This window comes from Saimiri boliviensis, chromosome 2, assembly GCF_048565385.1.
Source record: "Saimiri boliviensis isolate mSaiBol1 chromosome 2, mSaiBol1.pri, whole genome shotgun sequence".
In the NCBI taxonomy this organism is placed as follows: domain Eukaryota; kingdom Metazoa; phylum Chordata; class Mammalia; order Primates; family Cebidae; genus Saimiri; species Saimiri boliviensis.
Window position 1 is genome coordinate 99,583,038 of NC_133450.1, and position 23,343 is coordinate 99,606,380.

Below are 23,343 nucleotides of genomic sequence, written 5' to 3' on the forward strand. Positions count from 1 at the left end.
TCCTGAGTAGCTGGGATTACTGGCATCTGCCATTATGCCCAGCTAATTTTTGTATTTTTAGTAGAGACAGGGTTTCACCATGTTAGGCTGGTCTTGGACTCCTGACCTCAGGTGATCCACTCTCCTTGGCCTCCCAAAGTACTGGGAACAGGCATGAGCCACCATGCCTGGCCAAAATGTCATATTTTATCCAGCACATTTGGGTGTTCAACACAAGAGGAATTTTATCCTATTCAAAATATTGATGTATGTTTACTATTTAATGCCTATCTTCACCTCTAGATGATATGCTTCCTGGTTTCTGAGTTACTACTGTTATATGAAAAGCAGAGCATAGCGTTTATATGCAGTAGGTACTCAATAAATATTTGTAGAAAGAGTAAACAAGTATTGCTTTCCATTTATTCATTTAGCAAATATTTGTGAAAGCATGCATTGTGCTAGAATAGAGCAGCCTTGCATGCAATTAATATTGCTTGTGTTGAGATGAGTAGCCTTTTGGGAGGGAAAAAAAGCTGAATTTCTCCCTCATTCCTGGAGAACAGTGACATAAATTTTAGGTGATTTCAAGATTTGAAATAAAAACTTTAAAAATATCACAGGAAAAACACATGTAAGCTTTGAAGAATTTTGATGCAAAGCCTAAAGGCAGTAGTGCAACAAGTCAATACGTTTAATACATAGACTCTAAAACTTTTTGCATGGTGCTGGTCTGAGTTCAGTGGATTGATTACAACCAGTTACAGATTTATTTGTTCCTTCTCCACTCCCACTGCTTCGCTGACTAGTCTAAAAAAATTTAAAAACCTGTTTGCATGGAAAAATATACTATAAACATTTTTAAAATAAGAATCTGGGATGGTGACAAAGAAAAGAGCTTTGCCTCTAACATGAGGATCAAAGATGTAGTCTTTATACATAAGTATTTATAAATGTATAAACTCTAGATTAGCAATGCATTAAAGAAATTGGGCTGTGGACTCAAAAAAGTTCCCAGATAAAGATATGTGTCTGGCTTATAGACGTAGGAAATCATGGTCTGCCTCATCAGAAAATCAAATTGAATCTTGCTACTTTAAAAAATCAGATTGGGCCAGGTGCGGTGGCTCATGCCTGTAATCCCAGCACTTTGGGAGGCTGACATAGGTGGATTACTTGAGATCAGGAGTTCAAAACCAGCCTGGCCAACATGGCGAAACCCCATTTCTACTAAAAATACAAAAATTAGCTGGGCATGGTGGCTGACACCTGTAATCCCAGCTACTCAGGAGGCTGAGGCAGAAGAATTGCTTGAGTCCAGGAGGCGGATGTTGTAGAGAGCCAAGATCGCACCATTGTGCTCCAGCCTGGGCAACAAGGGCAAAACTCTGTCTCAAAAAATATAAAAATAAAAATAAAATTGAAATAAGACATTATTTTTAGGCTAGCAAAAGGACAGATAGAAAAAAAATAATTGGTTCATACTGTTGGGAGATTGTGGGAAAACAGGTATACTCCATGGGTGTGAGTCTAAGTCTGAATTGTTCAGTTTCTACTGGGAACACTTTTTTTTTTTTTTTTTTGAGATGGAGTTTCACTCTTGTTGCCCAGGCTGGAGTGCAATGGCACAATCTTGGCTCACCACAACCTCCACCTCCCAGGTTCAAGCGGTTCTCCTGCCTCAGCCTCCCGAGTAGCTGGGATTACAGGCATGTGCCAGCACACCTGGCTAATTTTTGTATTTCTGGTAGGAACAGCGTTTCTCCATGTTGATCAGTCTGGTCTCGAAGCTCTAACCTAAAGTGGTCCGCCTGCCTTGGCCTCCCAAAGTCTTGGGATTACAGGCATGAGCCACCATACCAGCTGGGAACATTGTTAATATCTATAAAAGCTCATATTCTTTGGCCTAGCAGCTGTATTTCCAGAATTTCATAGCCTAACTTTACTTATATCTTATATATAGACATACTTTATAAAATCCTACTTTATAAACATACTTTATTATCTATATACCTATAGATAGATATAAATATGCAAAAAAAGATCATCCAAGAATGTTTCAGTTCACCTTAATTCCCTGTTGTGCTGTGTATTCCTCTGTAATTTTTATACCCTTTTAAGATTCTTTATGATCTATTTGTGAGAAACATTGAGTATGGTATGATTTTGTTGTGTAAATGAAAAGAGATAAATATATAAAAATATAAATACCAATATGTATATATGCACATATATATCTATATGTATACCTGTGTGTGTGTGTCTGTATAGTTCTTCAGAATTTTTCTTAAACATCCCTCAGCTGGGTGCAGTAGCTCACACCTGTAATACCAGCACTTTGGAGGCTGAGGTGGGTGAATCACCTGAGGTCAGGAGTTTGAGACCAGCCTCAACTAAAATTACAAAAATTAGCCAGGTGTGGTGATATGCTCCTGTAATCCTAGCTGCTTGGGAGGCTGAGGCAGGAGAATCACTTGTATCTGGGAGGTGGAGGTTGCAGTGAGCCCAGATCGCACCACTGCACTCCAGCCTGAGCAACAGAGTGAGACTCTGTCACAGAAAAAAAAAAAAAAAAAGCAAAACCAAATCCCTAAAAACTGCTAACTTGTTGGTTTGGACAGGGAGACTGGGAAAATAGGGGTCTAGGGTTGGAGAAAGACTTACTTTTAACAATATATTTAATATATGCATGTATGCATGTATATATGTATTTTTCTTTTTCTGAGTCTCCTTTTCCAAAGTATGTTTTATTTAAAACATATTATGGGCCGGGCGCGGTGGCTCAAGCCTGTAATCCCAGCACTTTGGGAGGCCGAGGCGGGTGGATCACGAGGTCAAGAGATCGAGACCATCCTGGTCAACATGGTGAAACCCCGTCTCTACTAAAAATACAAAAAATTAGCTGGGCATGGTGGTGCGTGCCTGTAATCTCAGCTACTCAGGAGGCTGAGGCAGGAGAATTGCCTGAACCCAGGAGGCGGAGGTTGCGGTGAGCCGAGATCGCGCCATTGCACTCCAGCCTGGGTAACAAGAGCGAAACTCCGTCTCAAAAAAAAAAAAAAAAAACATATTATGTACAGTTAATTAAAAATTAATATTTGCTAAAATAGATATGGACAAACACATACTCACTATTAAACAATTGGGCTTTTTTGAAGGGTTAATAATTATCAATAAAGGTCTAATTCTGGTTGAGTGGGGCGGATGACGCCACCAGCACTTTGGAAGGCCGAGGCAGGAAGATTACTTGAGGCCAGGAGTTTGAGACCAGCCTGGCCAACATGGCAAAACCCCATCTCTACTAAAAATATAAAAATTAGCTGGGAGTGGTGGCTCATGCCTGTAATCACAGCTACCCGGGAGACTGAGGCAGGAGAATCGCTTAAGCCCTGGAGGTGGGGGTTGCAGTGAGCCAAGATGGCGCCACTGCACTCCAGCCTGGGTTACAGAGTGAGACTGTGTCTCAAAACAAACAAACAAACAAAAAACCTAATTCGAGCCAACTGTACTGAAGTGTGCATATTGTAATAACCAAACATGTAAAACATGTATCTTAGACTCTGACTATGGTGAAATAGATTTTGTAAAGTTTAGAGGAAAAGTATAATTCTATTTCTAAAGGTTCTGAAATTGAAGGTAACTCAAGAGAGATAAAAGTTTTTTGTTTTTGTTTTTTTAACTTTTAGTTTCAAGGGTATATGTACAGGTTGGTTCTACAGATAAATTGCGTGTCACAGGGGTTTGTTACGTGTATTATTTCATCACCCAGGTAATAAGCTTAAGTACCCAATAGGTACTTTAACTCCTCCTACCTTCTATGTTCAAGTGGACCCTGCTGTCTGTTACTTTCTTTGTGTCCATGTGTATTCAGTGTCTAGCTCTCACTTATAAGTGAGAACATGGTGTTTGATTTTCTGTTCTCATGTTAGTTTGCTTAGGATAATAGCCTCCAGCTCCATCCATGTTGTTGCACAGGACATGATCTTGTTCTTTTCTATGGCTGTGTAGCATTCCGTAGTGTATATGTGCCACATTTTCTTTATCTAGTTTACTGTTGCCTAAAAAATTGCTATTTAGGTTGATTCAATGTCTTTGCTACTGTGAAGTGCTGCTGTGAACATACACATTCGTGTATCTTTAATGTAGAATGATTTATATTCTTTTGGGTATATATCCACTAATGGGATTGCTAGGTCAAGTGGCAATCTGTTTTAAGTTATGTAAGAAATCCCCAAACTGCTTTCCACAGTGCTGAACTAATTTACATTCCCATCAGCAGTGTATACATGTAAGATGCAGGTTTTTTTTCTTTTATTTTTTTTTTTTTTGAGACAGAGTGTTGCTCTGTCGCCCAGGCTGGAGTGCAGTGGTGCAACTGCAACCTCGACCTCCTGGGTTCAAGTGATCCTCTTGCCTCAGCCTCCCGAGTAGCTGGGACTACAGGCAAGTGCCACCATGCCTGACTAATTTTTTGTATTTTTGGTAGAGACGGAGTTTCATGGTGTTAGCCAGGATGGTCTCAATCTCCTGACCTTGTGATCCACCTGCCTCGGCCTCCCAAAGTGCTGGGATTACAGGAGTGAGCCACTGCACCCAGCAGATGCAGGTTTTAAAATGATTAAATTCTGCATGGACGATCACGGATGATTGTAAGAATAATCTGAGAAAGAAAATTGGAGACATCTTCAATAATAGTGGTTTAACATGCATATTATTCCAATGTACTTAAAAAATAAGATCTATACTCTTTAGTATTGGAATGCTTCAATCTTATATGTAAATTACTTTTATTTTTTCAAAAGGAAAATATTAGTAGTGTTATCTGGGCAAGGAAATATGGCAGTTTTTTTTTCTTTTTCTTTGTACTTCATTGTACATTTTTTAAAAAAGAAAGAATCTAAACCCAAGAAATATCCTATTAGGGGAAAATGTGTTCCAAAAGAAGGAAAATTTCAAAACCACATACAAAAGAGAATTAAGAAACTGTAAGAAGACTACAGGATTAAGATAAAATCTCTTAGGCCAGGTGTGGTGGCTTATGGCTGTAATCCCAGCAGTTCGGGAGGCTGATGTGGGCAGATCACTTGGGGTCAGGAGTTTGAGACCAGCCTAGCCAACATGGTGAAACCCCATCTCTACCAAATATATAAAAAGTTTTCCAGGTATGGTGGCATGTGCCTGCAATCTCAGCAATTTGGGAGGCTGAGGCAGGAGAATCCTTCGAACTCAGGAGGTGGAGGTCACAGTGAGTCAACATGGTGCCACTGCACTCCAGCCTGAGCAACAGAGCAAGACTCCATCTCAGAAAAAAAAAAAAAAAAAAAAAAAAAAGGGCCGGGCGCGGTGGCTCAAGCCTGTAATCCTGTAATCCCAGCACTTTGGGAGGCCAAGGCGGGTGGATCACAAGGTCAAGAGATCGAGACCATCCTGGTCAACATGGTGACCAGGTCTCTACTAAAAATACAAAAAATTAGCTGGGCATGGTGGTGCGTGCCTGTAATCCCAGCTACTCAGGAGGCTGAGGCAGGAGAATTGCCTGAACCCAGGAGGCGGAGGTTGCGGTGAGCCGAGATCGCACCATTGCACTCCAACCTGGGTAACAAGAGCAAAACTCTGTCTCAAACAAAAAAAAAAAAAAAAAAAAAAAAAAAAAAGAAACCCATAAAATCTCTTGATAAACAGTGAGTTAAAATGAACTTTTAAAGCCGTGTTCTCAGTTTATTGAAAAAGAAATGGATAATTCCATTGTTTGGGATAGATGGTGTCACATTATCTTAAAACTGAAAGAAGTATGTACTTTTGTGATATCTCTATCAAGAAGAATAATCTATAGACTAGAATAGACATTAAGCATTACTTAAGTATTCAGATAGTTTAAGATTGTTGGGCCAGGTGCTGTGGCTCACACCTGTAATCTCCGTACTTTGGGAGGCCCAGGTAGGGGGATCACCTGATGTCAGGAGATGGAGACCAGCCTGACCAACAGGGAGAAACCGTGTGTCTACTAAAAATACAAAATTAGCCTGGCGTGGTGGCGCATCTCTGTAATCCCAGCTGCTTGGAAGGCTGAGGCAGGAGAATTACTTGAACCCGGGAGATGGAGTTTGCAGTGAGCCGAGAAAAAGATTGAACAAAGTGCAACTAATTGCTTCTCATTTGTCTTTTTTTTTCCTCTCTCCTAAATGAATACACTTTTTAGGCCCAAAGGATTATATATCAGGGTACTAAAAATATTTATGTAATTGATCTCAGAACCACTGTAATCTTTTAAATATTACGGAGACCCACCAGGAGAGGCCTGAGAAATTGTGGACAAATGTTAGATTAGCTTTTGAGAGGCAGATGGCTTTTGTAAACCACACATTAGTGACTGATATAAATTATAGGAAAGTTGTAGAAGCTTGACATTGGGTCTTGCCCAACGAGGCTTTAAAATAAAATACCTTTTCATTCCTATCACTAGGCCTTTTGTGCATCTTCTACTCTAGTTACACAAAGTTGTTCACCTTACCCAAACTCTTGGCTCAAGCTCTTCCTTTCACCAGGCATTCTGCTCTATCAAGTGCTGCCTCAAAGGTCTCTCATATGTACCTCAAGTGGGAATTAATTTCTCCTCTTCTTTGATCCTCTCATACTTCATGAGCACACCCATCATTGAACACAGAATATTTTCCTTAATTGTATACACGTTGGTGTACAAACGTTGAAGGAAGAGGTCTTGGAGATAATCCTGCTTTTCACAGTAGTTAGATTAGAAAATTTTGAGGGCAAGAAACAAGTTACATCCAGTTTATTTATTTATTATTTGTATTTATTTTTTAGTTTTAAGGAGCAAGGAGTTTAATAGGCAAGAAAGAAGGGGGAAGAAAGAAAGAAGCAGCTCCCCTGTACAGAGACAGAGAGAGGGGTGCACCAAAGCTGAGACACAGAAACCCTGTATCTAGTTTATAAATCTCTGACTCCCCTCCTTCCTTAATTATATAATGCAATGCCTAACTTAATGATTGGGTTGGGGGACCCCAGGGGAACCCTGACATAATATACTTTAAAGAAGTGTTGTATTTCAATTAAGAGTTTATAGGTAAAGTTTTCTTGAATTTTTGCACCATGTGCTACATTTTATAAATCTAGTTAAAGCTTTGTTTTCAGAGCAGTTATATCTGGAGGCATTACAAAAGATGAATTTAGGCATCTTTCAGCAGAAATTCGTTTATTGACTTTTTTTTTTGCATTTGCTTTTCATTAGTTGTCACTAAATTATCTGGTCAAAGCAACACACACTGCACATTACTTGTTTATTAGTTTAAATTCAGCCAATTACATTTAAGAATTAAATACACTAAATGCCAAAGAATATCTTTTTTTTTTTTTTTCTGGAATGGTGTAGGTTATTTCTTGGAAGAGGGTGTCAAAAAAAAAAAAAAATTGAAAACGTACTCTATTTAACAAAATAAATGCAAACCCTACCGTTGACTCGTGATTATTACAACTGATTTTAAGTTGTTTTGTACATTTATTCCAGTAGGTGTCACTGGTGAGTCGATGAAAAAAATATTTTCCCAAGTGTAACGTTTTAATTAAAAGAAAGTAAAACAGTTAATCAATAAAAGAGACTGGGAACATTCAAAATTAACGTATTTATTCAAAAGAGACAGGGTCTCGCTATGTTGCCCAGGCTGGAGTGCAGTGGCTATTCACAGGCGCGATCCCACTACTGATCAGCACGGGAGTTTTGACCTGCTCCGTTTCCGACCTGGGCCGGTTCACCCCTCCTTAGGCAACCTGGTGGTCCCCCGCTCCCGGGAGGTCACCATATTGATGCCGAACTTAGTGCGGACACCCGATCGGCATAGCGCACTGCAGCCCAGAACTCCTGGACTCAAGAGATCCTCCAGCCTCAGCCTCCCGAATAGCTGGGACTACAGACACGCGCCACCGCGCCCGGCGGTTTAGCAGCGGCGCAAAACAGCTCTAGAAGCTGTGTTGTAGTGACGTCATCAACTGGGCGGGCCCACAACGCCTCCAAGATTTCATTTCACCTCACGAAACAACCTGACCACACTGCGCACGCGTTTCCTTTGAGCGCTGCATTCTGGGTAAACTGTCTCAAAAAAATTGAAGGGCGCATGCGTAGAGTAGCTCCTTCCTTTTACCTCGTTGCCTTTCTGAGAGCAAGATGGGTCACCAGCAGCTGTACTGGAGCCACCCGCGAAAATTCGGCCAGGGCTCTCGCTCTTGGTGAGAAATAGTCTGTGATTTTAGGGAAACGTTGCCCTAGATCGCTGAGCTGCTTAAAATCTCACGTGGAGGAGGCCACGGGCGGCACTAGGGAGCAGGCCGACTGGGAGCGGCTGGTGCCGCCATTACAGGCCTGTGCTGGGGCCGGGAAGTCTCGGGAGGCGGCTAGTGGCCGTCTGAGTGCAGAGTCTTGTAATTTCTGTGACCTCCAAAACTACTGTCTCTCTCTTTTTTTTTTTTTTACAGTCGAGTATGTTCAAACCGGCATGGTTTGATCCGGAAATATGGTCTCAATATGTGCCGCCAGTGTTTCCGTCAGTACGCGAAGGATATAGGTTTCATTAAGGTAGGCGTCCGCGAGCGTATTGCATGTTGTTTCCGTTGAGGGAGAAGGTCGTGGTTGTTCTTTATTTTTTCTGCGGAAGACAACCGACAGATATTCCCCCCGGTGGTAATTCTGAGCATTCGACCCAGAGCTTTTCCTCTTTTATAGTTGGTAACTGGTGACAGTGTTGACGGTTTGGGCAGTCACATTAATAGAATGGGAAGGTGAAGGACTTAGTCTTTCCTACCCCCTTTTTACTTAGATAGCTTAGCTGGTTTTAGGTGCCATGTATTGTGTTGGGTGAAATTACTCACTTTATAGAAGCCATTAAAATTGTTTTACTTACCGGTCTTAAAAGTAGCTGTAAAACAGAGTGAGACCCAGGCTGGAGTGCAGTGGTGTTCAAGTTATGGCTCGCTGCAACCCCTTGAACCCACAGTGGGTTCAAGCAATTCTGCCACAGCGTCTGGAGTAGCTGGGATTATAGGCGCGAGCCACCACGCGCAGCAATACCTAGATATTTTCTAACCAAATGTATGTATTAACCACTGACTGAAAAATGTTTGATAACGTTATATATTGGAATGAACTTGAGGTTTGGATCCAGAAAGACATTGTTAGGATTCAGCAAACGAGGATCTGCCATTTAGTGGTTCTATCACTTGATCATGTGAATGTTTGTATGAGACTTTTAGGTTCTAAAAATCATGTAAATAGTAGTTTTTTTTTTTTGTTTTTTTTTTAGGTGAAAAACGAATTTATAATTGGCTCTTGAGATAAACTCACCAGCTTTCTAATTCTTAATTATTTTGTATTGAATAGTACCTGCTTGTTAAAAATAGATATTTTTAACAAGCAGGTACTTGGTGTGGTGGTGTTCTGTAATGATGTAATTTTTTTTTGAAACGGGATCTCACTGTGTTGCCCAGGCTGGAGTGCAGTGGTGTGGTCTCAGCTCCCTACAATCTCCCCGTCCCCAATTCAAGCAATTCTCCTGCCTCAGCCTCCCGAATAGCTGGGATTACAGGCATCTGCCACCACACGCGACCTTTTATTTTTTGTGGAGATGGGTTTCACCATTTCGGCCAGGCTGGTCTTGTACTCCTGACCTCAGGTGATCCGCCTGCCTTGGCCTCTCAAAGTGCTGGGATTACAGACATGAGCCACCACGCCCTGTCTGTTGCAAATTGTTAATATGAATTCTGCAATGCAACAGAGACAGAAAGTACCTGTAAATTCAGACTTGGTAGCCTTGAGCAAATACTTTCTCAGTGTATGTTTCCTGTTAAAATGAGGAGGTTCACATTATTCATTTGGGAGGCAGTATATCACACCACATTATTCATTTGGGAGGCAGTATATCACACCCACGCCCTAGCTCTGTGTCCTAGATAAACTCTAGGCCAGGCGCAGTGCCTTATATATGAAATCCCAGCACTTTGGGAGGCCGATGAGGTGGGTGGATCACTTGAGTCCAGGATTTAAGCCACAAGCCTGGCCAACATGGTGAAAACCTGTGTCTACAAAAATTACCTTTGTTTGATTGCCTGGGCCTCTGGTCCCAGCTACTCAGGAGGCTGAAGTGGGAGAATCAGTTGAACCCAGGAGGCCGAGGCTGCAGTGAGTGTAGGTGGCTCTACTGCACTCCAGTCTGGGAGACAGCAAGACTGTCTTAAAAAACAAAAATGAACTGTGTAATTACAGTTGCCTGCTGAACAGCCATAAAGATTTATTTAGTAGTGTTTTGTTTTGGGAAACATTTTGAGGGAAGAAGTGGGAATAGCATTACTAAAAATCATTCTAAAACATAGTTGATGTTTGTGGAGTATGCATTCAGTAAATATTTATACTATGTAGATCCTGGTGTAGTTAGTTTGGGTGGGTCAAATGTCCATTTAAACATTGTATGATGAGCCAGTTTTTGTAAAAATCAAGTAGAGATTTAAAGCATTTTGAAATAATTTCTTACTGCTTTTTTTTTTCAGTTGGACTAAATGATCTTCAAAGGATTATCCAAGACACGAAAAAGACATGAAAAACCATGATAGTTCTTTGTACATAAAGTAAACATTTAAAAAAACCCTTTGGTTTATGAGTGTTTTAATGTGACTGGAAGAGTTAATTGGTTATAGAAATATTTTAAAAATTAATATTTTATTACCTTCTCAATAGACTCGTCTCAATGGCTTATTTTCCCTGAGTTACATAAAACTATTCGTGCCAGTACACCGGTAAATGGCCACTTTTATTTTTATACTTTGCAAAACATGACGGTTTCATGCCTGTAATCCCAGCACTTCAGAGCATAGAGTGGGAGGATTGCTTGAGCCCAGACCAACTTGGGCAACATAATGAGACCTTGTCTCTATAGAATAAAGAAAATTTTAAAGAACTTTGTATATGTGTCTATGCACACACTTAAGGGTCTCAAGTCTGCCAGTGTTGTGCATGTGCATATTTGTAGGGAAAAGCAGTCAGTTTGGAGCATTTGGAGGGGTTGTGCAGGTTGTAAAAGAAATGATGGTACTGAAAGACAATTTACTGAGGGACCCAGTAAAAGGTGAAGTCTAGGTGTAACGTGGTTGCTTTAACCTTGGTAGTGCAGGTGACTTAACATGAGATGGAATAAATGAAAGGTGAAAGTTCTTGGGACTTACCATCTGGAAGCCTATTAAAAATGCCCTGTTGGAGTATACCCTGTGCCTCCTGAATTGGTCTATGAGCAAGAGCCCCTATGTGACCCAAGTTTGAGAAGTACTGTTCTACCATTTGTGGACAACAGTTGTATAAATGCTTGAGTTCCTGTATGCCAGACACTGAATTTTGTAGTGAATGAAAAGTTCTCAATTGAATGTATATGCTGGTAGCGCAGCAATATGTGATAATGTGCATTATTTGAAGAAAAGCAGGGTAAAAGAGATAATGTGTGCTAGATGCTGAGGTCAGAGAAGAAAGCCATGCTTACATTTGGGTTATGAACTTAATAGGCAGAGGTTACAGTATAGTTTCTGTGGGGGAAGAGAATTCCTGGATGGAATTAGAGAAATAGCAAAGTTGTGGCTGAAGAGTAAGAAAGTTGGCCAGGGTCCGTATTACCCTTGTAGGTTATAGTTAGATATTGTGAGATGAGCATCCATTTGGAAACTTCTGCGGAGGTGGGGTATTACTGTGCTGTCCGGCTTGGTCTAAATTTAATTTTTTTTTTTTTTTTTTTGAGACTGAGTCTTGCTCTGGTGCCCAGGCTGGAGTTCAGTGCCACAATCTTGGCTCACTGCAACCTCTGCCTCCCTGGTACAAGTGATTCTCCTGCGTCAGCCTGCCACGTAGCTGGGATTACAGACGTCTGCCACCATCCCTGGCTAAGTTTTTGTATTTTTAGTAGTGGTGGGGTTTTACCATGTTGGCCATGCTGCTCTTGGAACTCCTGACCTCAGGTGATCCACCTGCCTCAGCCTCCCAAAGTGCTAAGATTACAGGCATGAGCCACTGCACCTGGCTGCCAACTTTTTGAAAATAAAAGATTGAACACATTCCTTATATAATTCCCTTAGAAGAAGCTTGCAGAAGTTAGGGATTCTGGAGCTTAAGTTTCATAAGCTTCATAATATGTGCTCCTAACCCTGAACCCCAGGAGCATGTGATGATAAATTATAGTTGGTGTTGGGGAAGTGTCTAGGAAAGAGCCAGGTTTCAGTATGGGTAAGGAGGTGAGAAGAGTACTGAGAGATGAGGTTGAAGGTGTAGAAAAGATTTATTGGTGATGGGATGAGCTGGTATTGCAGATAGGATGGTTGAGATGCTGTGTCAGCTAAGCAACTAAAAGTTTGGGAAGGCCAGGCATGGTGGCTCATGTCTGTAATCCCAGCAACTAAGGAGGCTGAAGCAGGAAAATTGCTTGAACCTGGGAGGCAGAGGTGGTGGTGAGCCGAGATCGCACCATCGCACTCCAGCCTGGGCAACGAGAGCGAAACTATGTCTCAAAAAAAAAAAAAAATTGGGGGGAGACGATGAGAGAAGCTTACATATACAGTGGTGAGTTAGTTCAATAAGGGTGTGAGATGTGTTTGATTTGGTTGTAAGAGTCTCTTGAATGCACTGGGCTCTGGTCTGTGATGGCCTGGTGTAAATTCTGTAAGAGATGTGCAGTGTCTTAGGCAATGGAAGGGAAACACTCCCTAGCCAGTCCTATCCCTGTGTGTACATGGTGGTAGTGAGTGGGAAGGCTGCTGTGGCTAAGTGGTCTGGCTTCTCTATTAGGGGTTGAATAATGCTTACTTGATATTTTGTTTTAAAATTTGTTATGTGCCAGACATGCTAAGTGCTTTATGTACATTACCTTTTTCAAGTCTTAGAGTACTTTTTAATAGATGCTATGATTACATAGCTGAGGAAACTGAGGCCTAGAGATTAATCCCCAAGGTCTCCCAAAAAAAGACAAAACGAGTGGAACTGGGTCTGTCTGACATCAGTGCTTATGCTCTTAATATCCACAACACACTTACTGTAAGGTTAAAGGACTGTACATATCTTTTTTTTTTTTTTTTTTTTTTAAAAGGGTTTCACCATGTTGGCCAGGCTGGTCTTGAACTCCTGACCTCAGGTGATCTGCCTGCCTCCGCCTCCCAAAGTGCTGAGATTACAGGCGTGAGCCACCACGCCCGGCCTAGGACTGTGCATCCCTTATCCCCAAAGATCACTTAGTTGCTTGAGGGCAGGAGTAAATGTTTCCTTTCGTATTTGAATGAACAGCAAGCACATATCAAGATGCCTTGTAGATTAATAGGCCCTCATTTGTTGGGGAATTTAAATTACCTAGTAAAAGTTCAATAAGTATTGTCGGCAAAAGATGATAGAGGCTATAGGAGAGGCCCAAACAACCATTGGTACGTTAGAGGATGTATTCTTTCTTTTTAAAAAATTTATTGTAGGGACAGGGTCTTGCAGTGTTGCCCAGGTTGGTCTTAAACTGCTGGCCTCTACTGATCCTCCTGTCCTGGCCTCCCAGAGTGCTGGGTCTACACATGTGAGCCACCACTCTGGCAGAAGACATATTCTTAGGTTTAGCTTCTGTCTTAGTGTTTTTGGGCCACTGTAACAAAATCCAGTAGTCTGAGTGGCTTAAATAACACATTTATTTCTCACAGTTTTGGAGGCTGGAAAGTCCAAGATCAAGGTGCTGGTAGGTGCCTTCTCATTGTGTTCTGATGTGGTGGTTGGGGCAAATGAGCTTTCTTGGCCTTATTTTTATTAAGAGCACTAATCCCATGAGGGTTGACCTCTCATGACGTAATCTCTCCAAAATGCCACACCTCCTAGAACCCACAAGCTAGGGTTTCAACATGTGGATTTTATGGGGGACACAAACTTTTTCGCTATAGAATCTCCTTTAATACAACAACTCCCTGAGGTACAGTCCCCACTTTACAAATGAGGTGACTGAGGCACAGAGAATGAGGAACTTTCCCAAGACTGAATAGCTAGTAAGTGAGATTCAACCAGGTAGTATGTCTTGAAAACTGCTCTTGCCACTAAACTGTAAATGTTAAACAAAAAGTGAAAGCTGGCTGGGTGTGGTGGCTCACGCCTGTAATCCCAGCATTTCAGAAGGCCAAGGTGGGTAGATCACGAGACCAGGAGTTCGAGACCAGCCTGGTCAACATGGTAAAACCCTGTTTCTGTTAAAAATACAAAAATTGAGTGTGGTGGCATGTGCCTGTAATCCAGCTACTTGGGAGGCTGAGGCATGAGAATCACTTGAACCTGGGAAGCGGAGGTTGCAGTGAATTGAGATCATGCCACTACACTCCAGCCTGGGAGACAAAGTGAGACCCTGTCTCAAAAAAACTCCCCAAAACGCAAAAAACAAAACAAAAGTGAAAGCTTTGGTAAATATTGATAATCAACAAAATTGCCGAAAGAAATAATTTTTAATAAAAAGTTAAAAATTGTAATATGTGCTACAATTTTACTATGTTAAAAAACAAGTGCACAGAGAAAAGAAAGAAACATCATTATATTAGCACTGTTTGACTTTGGGTGATGTGATTTGTGATTTGATTTGTAGCAGTGTCTGATTAAGACTCATTAGAGATTGAGTATCCAGAGACTGCAGTATATAATGTCGCTGGTACCAATATTGCTAGTGAGGCTTCTGCTCCTCCTAAAACAGCTCATTCTATTTTTAGACTGCTTTTAGTCTATTTTTAGACTTACCATTCCCTAAGTTTTTTCTTAGGTTGCTTTGATTTCTGATTTTGACTGATACTCATTGATACTAATTCTGTGTTGTCCTGTACAAAATAAGTCTAATCTCTGCCAAAAAAAAAAAAAAAAAAAAAAGGTTGTGGGGGCTAAATATTTAGGCATGAAGGCTCTCATGTTTTCCTAGAATCTTCTTATTTCCAGTATAACCATCTCTGATTATTTCAACTGTTTCTCTAAGACATGATTTAGAGTGATCTTTGTTCTCCAAATTAATTCCACTAATTATAGATCCTGACAGTGATACACCATGTTTCACAGGGCAGCCATGTAGTAAAAATTTATTGAATTTGGTTGGGCATCATTGCTTCTTCACTTTTTATGGGACCTCTTTTACCATTCCCGAAAGACCTGAGCTCTCTTCCTTCGTGCTGCCTATGGAGGTGGCAGCCATCTCCTCCATCATGGCCACCCTCAGACCCCTCCTGAAACCCAAGGTCATCAAAAAGAGGCCCAAAAAGTTCACTGGGCACCAGTCAGACTGACATGTCAACATAAAGTGTAACTGGTGGAAACTCAGAGGCGTTGACAGCAGGGTTCGTAGAAGGTTGAAGGGCCCGATCAATGCCCAGCATTGATTGTGGGAGCAACAAAAAGACAACGCACATATTGCCCAGTGGCTTCCGGAAGTTCCTGGTCCACAACATTAAGGAGCTGGAAGTACTGCTGCTGTGCAACAAATCTTAACTGTGCTGAGATCACTCATGATGTCACCTGCAAAACCGTCTTGGAAAGAGCAGCCCAGGTGGTCATCAGAGGCACCAATGGCAGTGTCAGCCTGCATAGTGCAGAAAGTAAATAGACACTGAATGTTCTTGTTTTATTGGGGTTTAAATAAAAACCAATGAAACTGGAAAAACAAAAACAACAAAAAACAGAGATCCTGGTCTTTGGGCAGCTGCTTCTGTGGCTAATGCCCCAACAGTTTTTTTTTTTTTTAATTTTATTTATTTATTGTTTTAGAGATGAAGTCTTGTTTTGTTGCTGAGGTTGGAGTGCAGTGGTGCAATCTCAGCTCACTGCAAACTCCACCTCCCAGGTTCAAGCAATTCTCTTGCTTCAGCCTCTGGAGTGGCTGGGATTACAGGTGCCTGCTAACACACCCAGCTAATTTTTGTATTTTTGTAGAAATGGGGTTTCATCATGTTGGCCAGGCTGGTCTCAAACTCCTGACCTCAAGGGATCCTCCTACCTCAGCCTCCCAAAATGCTGGGATCATAGGCATATATTAGTTTGTTTTCACACTGCTGATAAAGACATACCCAAGACTGGGAAAAAAAATAGGTTTATTGGACTCACAGTTCCATGTTGCTGGGGATGGCTCACAATCATGGTGTAAGGTGAAAGGCACTTCTTTTTTTTTTTTTTGAGACAGAGTTTCGCTCTTGTTACCCAGGCTGGAGTGCAATGGCGCGATCTCGGCTCACCACAACCTCCGCCTCCTGGGCTCAGACAATTCTCCTGCCTCAGCCTCCTGAGTAGCTGGGATTACAGGCACGTGCCACCATGCCCAGCTAATTTTTTGTATTTTTAGTAGAGACGGGGTTTCACTATGCTGACCAGGATGGCCTTGATCTCTTAACCTCGTGATCCACCCGCCTCGGCCTCCCAAAGTGCTGGGATTACAGGCTTGAGCCACCGCGCCCGGCCGAAAGGCACTTCTTACATGGCAATGGCAAGAGAGAAATAAGGAGGACATAAAAGCCTAAATCCCTTATAAAACCATCAGTTCTCATGATACGTATTCACTACCACGAGAAAGTATGGGGGAAACTGCCCCCATGATTCAATTATCTCCCACTGGGTCCCTCTCACAACATGTGGGGATTATGGGAGTACAATTCAAGATGAGATTTGGGTGAGGACACAGCCAAATTATATCAAGGCATGAGCCACCGTGCCCGGCCTCTGACAGTTTTAAGGCAGCCTGCTTGCTTGCATAACCTCTGCTAGGACATCATTCTTAAAAAGTATCTATGGGCTGGGCAGTGACAAGAGAGAAATGAGTCAGCTGTGGTCCCTGCGGCTCACGCCTGTAATCCCAGCACTTTGGGAGTCTGAGGTGGGTGGATCACCTGAGGTCAGAAGTTCAAGACCTGCTGACCAATTTGGAGAAACCCTGTCTCTACTAAAAATATAAAATTAGCCGGGAATGGTGGCACATGACTGTAATCCCAGCTACTTGGGAGTCTGAGGCAGGAGAACTGCAGTGAACCAAGATCACGCCATTGCACTTCAGCCTGGGTAACAAGAGCAAAACTCTGTATCGAACAAACAAAAACAAACAAAAAAACAAAACAGGCCAGGCTCGGTGGCTCATGGCTGTAATCCCAGCACTTTGGGAGGCCAAAGCAGGCAGATCACAAGGTCAAAAGGTTGATACCATCCTAGCCAACATGGTAAAACCCCGTCTCTACTAAGAATACAAAAATTAGCTGGGCATAGTGGCGCATACCTGTGGTCCCTGTGCTCTCAGCTACTTTGGAGGCTGGGGCAGGAGAATTGCCTGAACCTGGAAGGTGAAGGTTGCAGTCAGCTGAGATCGTGCCACTGCACTCCAGCCCAGCGATAGAGTGAGTGAAACTCTGTTTGAAAAACAAACAAACAAAAACCAACTATCTTTAATGGTAATTACTGTGTTAGGGATTTGGGTTTTTAGGTAGGCAGAGCAAAAGCACTTCTAGTGGTATGATTAAGAAGAGTATAACACAGGCCGGACACGGTGGCTCGTGCCTGTAATCCCAGCACTTTGGGAGGCCAAGGTGGGAGGATCATGAAGTCAGGAGTTCAAGACCAGCCTCCTGGCCAAGATGGTGAAACCCCGTCTCTACTAAAAATACAAAAATTAGCTGAGTATGGTGGCATATTCCTGTAATCCCAGCTACTCGGGAGGCTGAGGCAGGAGAATTGCTTGAACCCAGGGCCCAGAAGGTGGAGGTTGCAGTGAGCCGAAATTGTGCCACTGCACTCCAGCCTGGGCTACAGAGTGAGACTCTGTCTCAAAAAAAAAAAAAAAAAAAAAAAAAAAAAAAAAAAAAGGGTATAACAAAGTGTTTTAATTTCCTCAATATCCTCAAAAATTGGTAAAAGAGGCTGGGCACAGTGGCTCACGCCTGTAATCCTAGCCTTTTGGGAGGCTGAGGCAGGAAGATCGATTGATGCCAGGAATTCCAGACCACCCTGGGCAACATCAGGAGACCCCATATCTACCAAAACCAAAAAAAAACCCGCAAAAAGAATTAGCCAGGCATGGTGGTACATGTCTGTAGTCCGAGGTACTCAGGAGGCTAAAGTAAGAGGATCACTTGAGCCCAACAGGTCAGGGTTTCAGTGAGTCACGTTTGTACCACTTAATAGGAAAAAAAAAAAGGCTCCACTATTAGCTGTATCTTAGGAAGGTTAATCTGGAACATAAAAGGCTCAGTTTGTAGATAGACTGAGGATATGTGTGTGTAGGAATCAAAGCTATACAGGATCCAAAAATTAGCCTAGATTATGTGTGCTTGTTCCAGGTGTCTTCTATCTTTAAGAATATAAAAAGAATTGGGCGCACTCGGGTACCTGTACCCCATGTAGTCGCCGGTTACCAATCGGATTAAGTTCCAGTGATGATTTACAAGTCAAGTTAAAATGTTCCCAGAAGTGGCTTTGACCCGAATTTCTCCAATGCTCTCCCCTTTCATATCTAGCGTGGTCCGGAATGGAAAAGTGGGACTGGATGCTACAAACTGTTTGAGGATAACTGACTTGAAATCTGGCTGCACATCATTGACTCCTGGGCCCAACTGTGACCGATTTAAATTGCACATACCATATGCTGGAGAGACATTAAAATGGGATATCATTTTCAATGCCCAATACCCAGAGCTGCCTCCTGATTTTATCTTTGGAGAGGATGCTGAATTCCTGCCAGACCCCTCAGCTTTGCAGAATCTTGCCTCCTGGTATCCTTCAAATCCTGAATGTCTCTCACTTGTGGTGAAGGAACTTGTGCAACAGTATCACCAGTTCCAATGTAGCTGCCTCCGAGAGAGCTCCCGCCTCATGTTTGAATACCAGACATTACTGGAAGAGCCACAATATGGAGAGAACATGGAAATTTATGCTGGGGGGAAAAAAAACAACTGGACTGGTGAATTTTCAGCTTGTTTTCTTTTGAAGTTGCCAGTGGATTTCAGCACTATCCCCACATATCTCCTCAAGGATGTAAATGAAGACCCTGGAGAAGATGTGGCCCTCTTCTCTGTTAGTTTTGAGGACACCAAAGCCACCCAGGTGTACTCCAAGCTGTACTTGTCACCGCGAATTGGGCATGCACTTGGAGGCTCTCAGCTCTTCATATCCCAGCCTTTCCAGGAGGAGGATGTCTCATTGATTACATTCCTCAAGTATGCCACCTGCTCACCAACAAGGTGCAGTACTTGATTCAAGGGTATCGCAAATGGCACAGGTGTCGTGGAATATGATGCAGAAGACTTTACAAAACTCACTCTGCTGCTGATGTGGAAAGATTTTTGTTTTCTTGTACACATTGACTTGCCTCTGTTTTTTCCTTGAGACCAGCCAACACTCACATTTCAGTCCGTCTATCACTTTACGAACAGTGGACAGCTTTACTCCCAGGCCCCAAAAAGTTATCTGTACAGCCCCAGATGGGATGGAAATGAAATGGCCAAAAGAGCAAAAAGGCTTATTTCAAAACCTTTGCCCCTCAGTTCCAGGAGGCAGCGTTTGCCAATGGAAAGCTCTAGGAAACACCAGTCTTGAGAGGTGGCCAGCCAGACTGCCTGTCCACATGCATGTCAGCGCATACAGCCGCTTCCTGGAAGCCCCCTGGAAGCCCCCTGGAATGTCTTCACGGCAGCGTTTTGCTCACACAGCAGCTTTGCACGCCCCAGGCAGCCCCAGCTGCTGAAATCCAACTTGAGCTGGCTGGTGGTCCCTGAATCTTAGAGTCCTTCACTTGGGGATACTCCCTCTTTCTTGCCTCTGTTTCTTAGTTGGAAGAAATAAACTCACAAATTATGGTGCAGTAATTTTCCATGGAAAGTAAAGCATAAGAAATGTCCACGCCTTTCTTCCAAAGCCTTTGTCTCTGAGACCTCTTAAGTTTTTTTTTTTTTTTTTTTTTTTTTTTGTTGTTGTTGTTGTTGAGACAGAGTTTTGCTCTTGTTACCCAGGTTGGAGTGCAATGGTGCGATCTCAGCTCACTGCAACCTCCGCCTCCTGGGTTCAGGCAATTCTCCTGCCTCAGCCTCCTGAGTAGCTGGGACCACAGGCACGTGCCACCATGCCCATCTAACTTTTTTGCACCTTTAGTAGAGACGGGGTTTCACCATGTTGACCAGGATGGTCTCGATCTCTTGACCTTGTGATCCACCCGCCTCGGCCTCCCAAAGTGCTGGGATTACAGGCTTGAGCCACCGTGCCCGGCCCGAGACCTCTTAAGTTTTAAGATTAAACACCCCTCGCTGTTTTCCCTCTGGGGGAAAAAAAAAAAAAAAAAAAATTTAAAAAGAATTGAGGTAGAAAGCAACAAGCTAATCTAGATGAGCTAATTATCATTTAAAGTCTTTAACATAAAGTCATTTGCTAAATTAGAGTTTGTTTTTGTTTTTTGAGGCATACTTGCTCTGTCACCCAGGCTGGAGTTCAGTGGCACAAACATGGCTTGTTGTAACCTCGAACTCCTGGGCTCAAGTGATCCTTCTACCTCAGACCCCAGGCAGCTAGGACTATAGGCGTGCACCATCATGCTTACCTAATTTTTATAAAATTTTTCATAAAGATGGAAGTCTCACCATGTTGCCCAGTCTGGTCTGGAACTCCTGGGCTCATGCAATCCTCCCTCCCTGTCTTCCCAAAGTGTTGGGATTACAGGGGTGAGCCACTGTGCTCAGCCAGAAGATAATTTAAAGAAGCCGGAACTAGCTTCCTTTGGTGAACATCCTTTTGTTAAATTCAGCCTATTATGTATGTTGATGGTGACCACACTTTGAGGAGATTCCAGACTGGACCTTCTGACTGCTCTAAACAAATGCTGGATTCCCATTATTTGTTTATGGGACAGAAGTATTGAGGTTCTGTGGAATCACAATGCCCTCCCTTTCCTTCTGTCACTCATCCACTTCATTTCTCCTATTAGGCCCCTTAGAAAGAGATTCCTGAAGCCAGGCACAGTGGCTCATGCCTGTAATCTCAGCACTTTGGGAGGCTGAGGTGGGTAGATCCCTTGAGATCAGGAGTTGAGACCAGCCTGGCCAATATGGTGAAACCCCGTCTCTACTAAAAATACAAACAAATTAGCGGGGTGTGGTGGTGGGTGCCTGTAATCCCAGCTACTCGGGAGGCTGAGGCAGGAGAATGACTTGAACCTGGGAGGCAGAGGTTGCAGTGAGCCAAGATCATGTCATTGCACTCCAGCCTGGGCAACAAGAGTGAAACCCTGTCTCAAAAAATAAAATAAGAGTAAAAGAGATCCCTGGCTGCCTGTATAGTTTGAGAACCACTGATCCTGGGGCAAGGACTCAAAGTCTGTGGCTCTAGAAATGGCTGGTGTGGAATCCTGTTCCAAGAATCCAAAGGACACATTTCAGGAAGCTGTGCTCTAGCCCAAATGACCAACCTTGCCTTCGCTTTGGACATATACCATCTGGTCATCTTCCTCTATTTCTGTTCTTTCCTCAGGCCCTCCAATTTCTTCGTGGGTGACCCCTCCTTACCAGTGCTTTGTTTTGAATCAGCTCATGAGACCCAGTAAGCTACCACTAAAGGTTTATTGTAAAACCTTGATTAATTCAGATAACCTTGAAATACTTACATTACATCACTGACAAATAGGAAAGGGAGTGCATTTCCATTGATAGAGACTATGGGTAGAGTTACTATGGTCTGGAAAAAAGGCAGGACAATGAAGGATCTGGAGACATGGGGAGAGAGAGAGACTGGTGTTAAGAGAAAAATCATGCCTTTTTCCTGCTTGTATCTTACAATGGTTCTGCCATCAGTAATGCAGGATCCCACTGATTTCTCTGAACACATTTTAGGACAGGCCCATATTCAAGAGCTGACTTTTTAACTTCTTACTGTATATAATCTAGGTTCGAATGGGATCACCATGTGTTTATGACGTTAACTGTAACAGTAATAAAATTTAAAAAAAAACGTTTATTTTAGTAACACTGTAAGAGCGTAAGTACCAGTAGCTTCAAGTACATTGTACAACCCATTAATAATTATGCTGACTGTGTAAACAGGTCCCCCGTATAGACTGAGACTCCATTGCCAAACATCAAGCATTAACAGCAAGTGCTGGAAAAATCAATAAGCCTTTACCTAGGGAACCAAAGATATGTGGGCTACTAAAATCCCTAACGGTTGCCCATGAAGAGTAATATCTCATTATTGTAATGCCAAAGGAAGTTTTCATTTCATTTCCTAAATAATAACAAGATCGCATATTAAAGGACTAGTTGACAAAGTGATAAACATTCCTGGCAGCACAGACAAATCAATAAGAGGCTAAAATAAAATAAAGTGAAACTTGTCTCTTGGCAATCTAGTTGAATTTCGTAGACTGAGTATGGTTTACCCTGCATTTTCTTTTTTTTTCTTTCTTCTTTTTTTTTTTTTTTTTGAGACGGAGTTTCGCTCTTGTTACCCAGGCTGGAGTGCAATGGTGCGATCTCGGCTTACCGCAACCTCCGCCTCCTGGGCTCAGGCAATTCTCCTGCCTCAGCCTCTTGAGTAGCTAGGATTACAGGCACACGCCACCGTGCCCAGCTAATTTTTTGTATTTTTAGTAGAGACGGGGTTTCACCATGTTGACCAGGATGGTCTCGATCTCTCGACTTCGTGATCCACCTGCCTCGGCCTCCCAAAGTGCTGGGATTACAGGCTTGAGCCACCGCGCCCGGCCCTACCCTGCATTTTCTTTTCATATACCCACACATCGCATTTCAGGATGACCCTTGTGCACCTGTTCTTCCTGTAATGGTAATAAACTCTTATTCATGAAGACTAAGTGTGGGCCTCTAGCACAGGTGACATATTCAGTCAACCACAAAAAGAAAGAGTTTATAAAAACTAATGGATATGCTGGGCGCGGTGGCTCAAGCCTGTAATCCCAGCACTATGGGAGGCCAAGGCGGGTGGATCACCAGGTCAAGAGATTGAGACCATCCTGGTCAACATGGTGAAACCCCGTCTCTACTAAAAATACAAAAAATTAGCTGGGCATGGTGGCGCGTGCCTGTAATCCCAGCTACTCAGGTGGCTGAGGCAGGAGAATTGCCTGAACCCAGGAGGCGGAGGTTGCGGTGAGCCGAGATCGTGCCATTGCACTCTAGCCTGGGTAACAAAAGTGAAACTCCGTCTCAAAACAAAACAAAACAAAACAAAACAAAACAAAACTAATGGATATTTGGAACTGAGGCCAAAAGATAAAGATGGTCCACTCCAATGGTGCTGACATGCTTGAGAAATCCAAGGGGTGTTGACCTAATGTAAAAAGGATATAGGAGCTAAACTTTACAATTGTA

The 23,343-nt window shown here is 42.6% G+C and overlaps 1 protein-coding gene and 1 pseudogene across 1 annotated transcript; both read left to right on the forward strand.

Moving 5' to 3' along the window:
• Positions 1-8,095: 8,095 nt before the first annotated feature.
• Positions 8,096-10,624, forward strand: RPS29 (ribosomal protein S29). Its single transcript, XM_039469487.2, has 3 exons — positions 8,096-8,217; positions 8,464-8,563; positions 10,528-10,624. Exons 1-3 carry the CDS (start codon positions 8,156-8,158, stop codon positions 10,534-10,536), a joined length of 171 nt encoding a protein of 56 aa, XP_039325421.1. The 5' UTR covers positions 8,096-8,155; the 3' UTR covers positions 10,537-10,624.
• A 183-nt stretch (positions 10,625-10,807) lies between these two features.
• Positions 10,808-20,335, forward strand: LOC141583626 (BRISC and BRCA1-A complex member 2-like; annotated as a pseudogene).
• The last annotated feature ends 3,008 nt before the right edge of the window (positions 20,336-23,343 follow it).

Excerpts from the sequence above, each read along its gene's own strand:
- RPS29 (XM_039469487.2), top strand. The coding sequence starts at position 8,156 with ATGGGTCACCAGCAGCTGTACTGGAGCCACCCGCGAAAATTCGGCCAG. Across the intron at positions 8,218-8,463 it reads GGCCAGGGCTCTCGCTCTTG|TCGAGTATGTTCAAACCGGC; the intron begins GTGAGAAATAGT and ends TTTTTTTTACAG.